The following is a 5462-nucleotide window of genomic DNA, read 5'->3' as shown; positions in this document are numbered from 1 at the left end:
ACCCGCTGGAGCCGATAATGATATCCTGGCTCTCCTGGCAGCCTGTGCCCTTCCTGCAGGCTCTAGAGCCATATATGAGGTAAACTAAAGAAAATGGGACACGTGCACGCTCTCTGCCCTCTGCTCCAGTTTGCAACTTGCTTTGTCACCTGCTAGTGTGGAAAGTTCTTATTTAAGAGGGGGCTCAGTGTTTCGTTCAGCTGGTAACTCTCGGATAGCCGCACGGTTCAGTCTGCCTTGGTGTCCTTTTCCCCTCAGGCTCTAGCCTCACCTAGGCGTGGGGAGCAAGTCCTTGTCAGAGAGCCACCGCTGAGTGTGCTACTGACATGAGGTCTGTTGTGACAGATCAGGAAGGAACAGCAGGGACATTTTGGGGATTCGCTGACTTTTGCTCTGTGCCATCAGTTGGTGGAATTTGGGAGCTGGGGAAGCCGTAGCCAGGTAGAGAGGGATCCCTGGTGGTCGAATGTGTTTGGTTAGAAGTCTCTGAAGGGGCAAATTCCATTTTTCCTACAAGGCACACAGAATTCTAGCCTTAGGTTTTTGCCATTCAGACCCCACCAACTGGACTCGAAAGCTGATGTCATCAGCTGCCTGATCCCTACCAGTGTGACACGCTTGGGAAAGAGCAGTTCCAACAGCCTTGGCTGTCTTTTTGTTGTGTCTGAAAGGTGTGGGACCTTCGCCAGAACAAGCTCACTTACACGATGAGAGGCCACGCAGACTCGGTGACAGGTCTCAGCCTGAGTTCAGAAGGCTCCTACCTGCTCTCCAACGCGATGGACAACACAGGTACGTCCAACTTGATGGGACAACAGGCCCTGCCCTCCCCCCCTGGCTGTGCCTGGTGATTTGGGAGGGAGGGCACAGCAGCAGCAGAAGGGTTTGTCACATCTTCGGAAGGTCACAAGGCTGTGGCACACAGTATTTGCATGGGCAGCTGAATTCAGTCTTCGTGGCTCTGTTTAGGGAGCTCTGGCTCTTCTTCCCCCTCCGTGGGGAATGACAGCAGTTTCCTCACTGCCCGTCTCCTGCACGAGGATGCTCAGGGAAGCTGCTCTGATGAGAAGCGTGATCATGGAGGGTGTTAGAATCAAGCAGATGTTGGTGTAGGAAGGTGGTGGCTTGTCTGGTGAAGGGCCTAGAGGGAAAGTCTTATGAGGAGAGGCTGAAGGAGCTGAGGGTGTTTAGCCTGGAGAAGAGGAGCCTCAGGGGGACCTTATCACTCTTTACAACTCCCTGCAGGGAGGGGGCAGTCAGGGGGGGTCGGGCTCTTCTCCCGGGCAACCGGTGACAGGAGGAGAGGGCCCGGCCTGAAACTGCGTCAGGGGAGGTTGGGGTTGGGGCTCAGGCAGCCCTTCCTCCCGGAGAGGGTGCGCGGGCCCCGGGCCAGGGCAGGGGGAGTCACCATCCCGGGGCGGGGTTGAGGAGAGGCTGGATGTGGCACTTGGTGCCTGCTCTGGCCCGTGTCGGGGTGTTGGGTCACGGGCTGGGCTTGATGATCTCAGAAGTCTTTTCCAACCTCAATAATTCTGTGATTCTGTTTGCGTAATAGTGGGTTTGGATTTTTCCCCTCCTGTTGGCAGCGGTTGTGGCGTGACTGGACATTTCTGTGTTTGCCTTTTCACATCAAAGCTTTCAGCAGGGGAAAGCTGGTGGTTTCCTTTTGCTTCTGGGGAAACGCAGGCACGAAGAGAACGAGGAACATGAACTCTACTTGTTAGCAGCACATCTTAGAAGAATAAATAGTTCCAGAAGCTGCTCTTGCTCCCGTGCCTCTGCCACCTTCAGCTAATTCCTGTGAGCTCTCTGTTGCAGTTCGCATCTGGGATGTGCGACCCTTTGCCCCCAAAGAGAGATGTGTGAAGATTTTCCAGGGGAACGTACACAATTTTGAGAAGGTGAGTGTGCTGCAGACCAACACGTGATTGTAAAGTGCCGCTGCTGTTAACTTGCCTGTAAATTGTTTTTTAAATACAAGTTTAAACCAGAAAGGCTTTAATAAGAACTCAAAGAAAGATTAATGCACAAAGTGGGATTCCAATTAAAGCTGCAGTAACAAGATTTCTTTGCTCGGTTCAGCTATAATTAGCTGTAAATTAAGTATTTTCTACATTTACTATCTACTTGTGTAAAATAACAAGGCACTGGATGTTTCCAGCAATAAAATAAAATCTGTAATTACCATCTCATCTTCCGAAGGGAGATTATTGAAGTGGTGCTCGTGATATTTAAAGTCTCCTGGTGATTTTAATTCAAGTAGAAGGGGGAAACTAAATCTTCCTTTGGAAATAGATCTGTGCACCTTTTTTTTTTTTAATTATTATTTTTATTTTAGAATCTCCTGAGGTGCTCTTGGTCCCCGGATGGCAGTAAAATCGCGGGGGGATCGGCCGACAGGTGAGTGCCCGCTGGGTTTCTCTGCTACCATGAACCCATAATCATTTTGCAGGCACTCCTGGAACAAGTTGGGTCACAGAGTCTCAGAGTCGTGCCTAGAGGTGTGAAGACCCAAACAGCCCTCTGGGGTGGTCTGATTATGGCAGTGATGTGTTTAGATTGCCTTTGTGTCCGCAGAGGAGCATGAGACTCTTGTCAAATCTTCTTCTAATTGTCAAAATCTGCCTGGAGAGCTGCGCTGCTGCTCGTGTTCAGCCTTGGGATTCAACGCCAGGGCCAGCAGGTGACAGGAGGGTGGTTCCCGGTGAACTAGGTCCCTTGGGGACCTACTGGCAGGTGCTTCTGAGAGTCTTTTGAGGTGCAGGGAGGCTGGGGAGGTGTGTGTCGGGAGGCTCATACTGATACAGACCACGACCACCAGTTAAATCGCGGTGTGGCGCCTTGCAGGAGGCACCAGTGGTGTTCCAAGGATTGTGATCCTCACTTTGATTGATGAGTGAGAAGAAATAACGATCTGGCTAAGTTAGCACTTGTAAATGAGGTGTTCTACAAACTAAGGCAACTGAGGAGTGAAACGGGTGGTGGGAGGAAGCCAACATCAAAAGCCAGTGTCCTGTCTGTCGGGTCCGTGCCAGACGCTGAAGGTCACTCTGAAGGATACCAACCGCTGCTGGAGCAAATCCAGACACGCTCTCGGTGACACTGAGACAGGAATTCCTGCAGGCCGGAGTCCAGGGCCTGGAGCAATGGTAATCGGCAAATTAATGAGTTTCTGATAGATGAGAGGGAGAACTTTAGCTCTCGCTGCCCAGATATAGTGGGACCAGCTGTCACGGCAAGTGCCCGAGGCGTGACTCTCCTTTCCAGTCCTGCTGGGCAGTAACTGGTGCACTCCGGGGAGGCGGAGGTCTGCCTGCCTGCCAGCCTGCCGGGGCCGCGGTTGGAGACCTCGGGCCGCTGGGTTAGTTCTGCGGGCGCTGAGATCTGACAGCGACTCTGTTGTGACGTTCGAGGGGGCAGCCAGGTCCCAGGGCAGGTTAGACAAGGCCACTCAAATCTTTGTGCTGTCTCTGAGCTTTTAAAACTTTTTTTTGGAAGAATGTCTGCTGGGAAAGCAAGGCGAGATTAAACAAACACTTCATTTGCCTGAGTGCAGTACAGTTCCCTAGTGATTACTCTCTCCATCTGCATTACATGGAGTGGTTGTGTGTGTTGGAGGGACAGTTACCCGAATATTTCTTTTGCTGTTGACCCCTTCAGAAGGATTATGGTAAAATCAGCTACTTAAAAGTGCTTTCCTGCTTTGCAATATCCAGTTAAAAACACAACAGCAGAGTGCTTTGAGAAAGCATTCAGTAGAGTCATTGCCTGCTAGATAAAATAGTTGTGCTTGTAGAAATGCCGCTTTAAGTAATATTCATGACTTAAGTTGCAGGCTTGAATTTTTGCCTTTTATGTGTTGCAAGAAAATGAGTCAAAGGATAGCACCAGCCTGAAAACGGGCGCTCCTAGCAAAGCAGGTGCCCCGTGTTGGTGTCCAGTGTCCTCTCGTATCTAGCCGGCAAGCGTTAGAAATGATTCACTGCCTTGCTGGGGGTGAAAAAAGATGCTCATTTCGATTGCAGCTAAAAGACAGGTGTATTGTACAAGCAAATCTTGTTCTCTGTCCGGTCAAATGGGAAGGAACGGGTGAAACTGAGGAACCCATTGTTGGGAGCATCGCATAAACGTGAAACGGTCCAGCCTTGGTATTCAGAGCTTGGGCTGGTGGAAGGGCTGTTGGTGCCCAGTGTGTTTGGATTCCTGGAGGTGAGATATGGGCCGATGTGCGGTGGCATCAGAGCGACCTTGCTTTGGAGGAGTGTGATGCAGCAGATGGATTTGAGGTGTTTTGTGGGCTGTCTCCTGTACCCTCACCTTCCACAGTCCCCTGGAAACCGCCGCAGCGATCCCTCTGGGGCACACAGCCAGCAGAGCTGCCCTTCACACCAAACCCAGCCAATTCCTGCTCCGCCACTTCCCTTCTCTGCCCTGGCAGGTGTTGTTTTAGCTGCCAGTCACTTCTCCAAAGACCAAAATGAGAAGGGACAGTGAGCATCATCCAGAACTGGCAGGTTTCCCCCAGGCACCTTTTTTGTGTGTGTGTGCAGAGCTGTGAGCCGTGTAACAAACGTGTTTCGTGTGGCGAGGCCGCCGTGTTTGGAAGGGAGGGACGCAGCATGGCCTGCACTGTTAGGGTGTTGCTCAGGACTCTTCACATTTTGGTGCGTTAAAAAAATCCACTCGCTCCTGTGGATGCTCACTGTGACCGGGGTCAGCTGAGCTCGTGAGCAGCCACCACACCGTGCAGGCAGCCATCGATCCCCATGAGGGACAAGTAGTGTGACTTCTTTTGACTCCAAATTGACATCTTTGCTCTTACCTGCTCCTGGGAAGCTCCTTGTTTATCCACATGAAGAGCTGCATCTGTTTTGGCCCGGGCAGGAATAAGCTGTTGGTGAGAGGGTGCGGCTGCTTTCTCTTCGCCGATGCCTGCGCTCATAATGGTTCTCTTGTAGGTTTGTCTACGTGTGGGACACCACATCCAGGAGGATTTTGTACAAGCTGCCAGGCCACGCCGGGTCGGTGAACGAGCTGGCTTTCCATCCGGAGGAACCCATTAGTAAGTCCTCTCCACCTGGAGTCAGCCAGGGAAATAGTTTCAGAGCTGGCTGAACTGCTGATCTTCTGGAAGACGGCCCCAAAATTCCCTGTGGCCCAGAGCCCCGAATATCAGGCAAATTTAGGGGTAGCAGACTCCTGCCTGCTCGTGTCCCATGGACAGGAGCTGGCCTGGGTGTGCCCTGGAGGACCTCAGGCTTATCCAGACATCCCAAGAGCTGTGCAAAAAGGATTTGGGGTACCTGGCTTTGGACACCTGGGATATAACCATGTATTTGGTGATGACCTGGAAGCGTGTATCCAGCCTGGGGATCTCTTAACTTACCCAAAAGCTGCAGGAAGCAACAAAATCTCTTTGTGCAGCGGGTTTTGTCCCCGTTTTAGAGGTGTCTGGCGTGTGA

The 5462-nt window shown here is 51.7% G+C and overlaps 1 protein-coding gene across 1 annotated transcript in view; it reads left to right on the top strand.

Annotated features, from left to right (window-relative positions):
• SNRNP40 (small nuclear ribonucleoprotein 40kDa (U5)) overlaps positions 1-5082 on the top strand; it is a gene marked incomplete at its 3' end in the record, with an annotated part of 7493 nt that extends 2411 nt beyond the window's left edge. Inside the window, exons 5-8 of the mRNA XM_009866461.1 lie at positions 672-792; positions 1819-1901; positions 2339-2400; positions 4959-5082. Of these exons, the coding sequence (XP_009864763.1) occupies positions 672-792; positions 1819-1901; positions 2339-2400; positions 4959-5082 (390 nt within the window). The remainder of the gene's footprint in view (positions 1-671; positions 793-1818; positions 1902-2338; positions 2401-4958) is intronic.
• Between the last annotated feature and the right edge of the window lie 380 nt (positions 5083-5462).

This window comes from Apaloderma vittatum, unplaced genomic scaffold (genome assembly GCF_000703405.1).
Source record: "Apaloderma vittatum isolate BGI_N311 unplaced genomic scaffold, ASM70340v1 scaffold39363, whole genome shotgun sequence".
Lineage (NCBI taxonomy): Eukaryota > Metazoa > Chordata > Aves > Trogoniformes > Trogonidae > Apaloderma > Apaloderma vittatum.
Note: the sequence above shows the minus strand (reverse complement) of the source record. Positions and strands in the feature narration are given on the sequence as shown.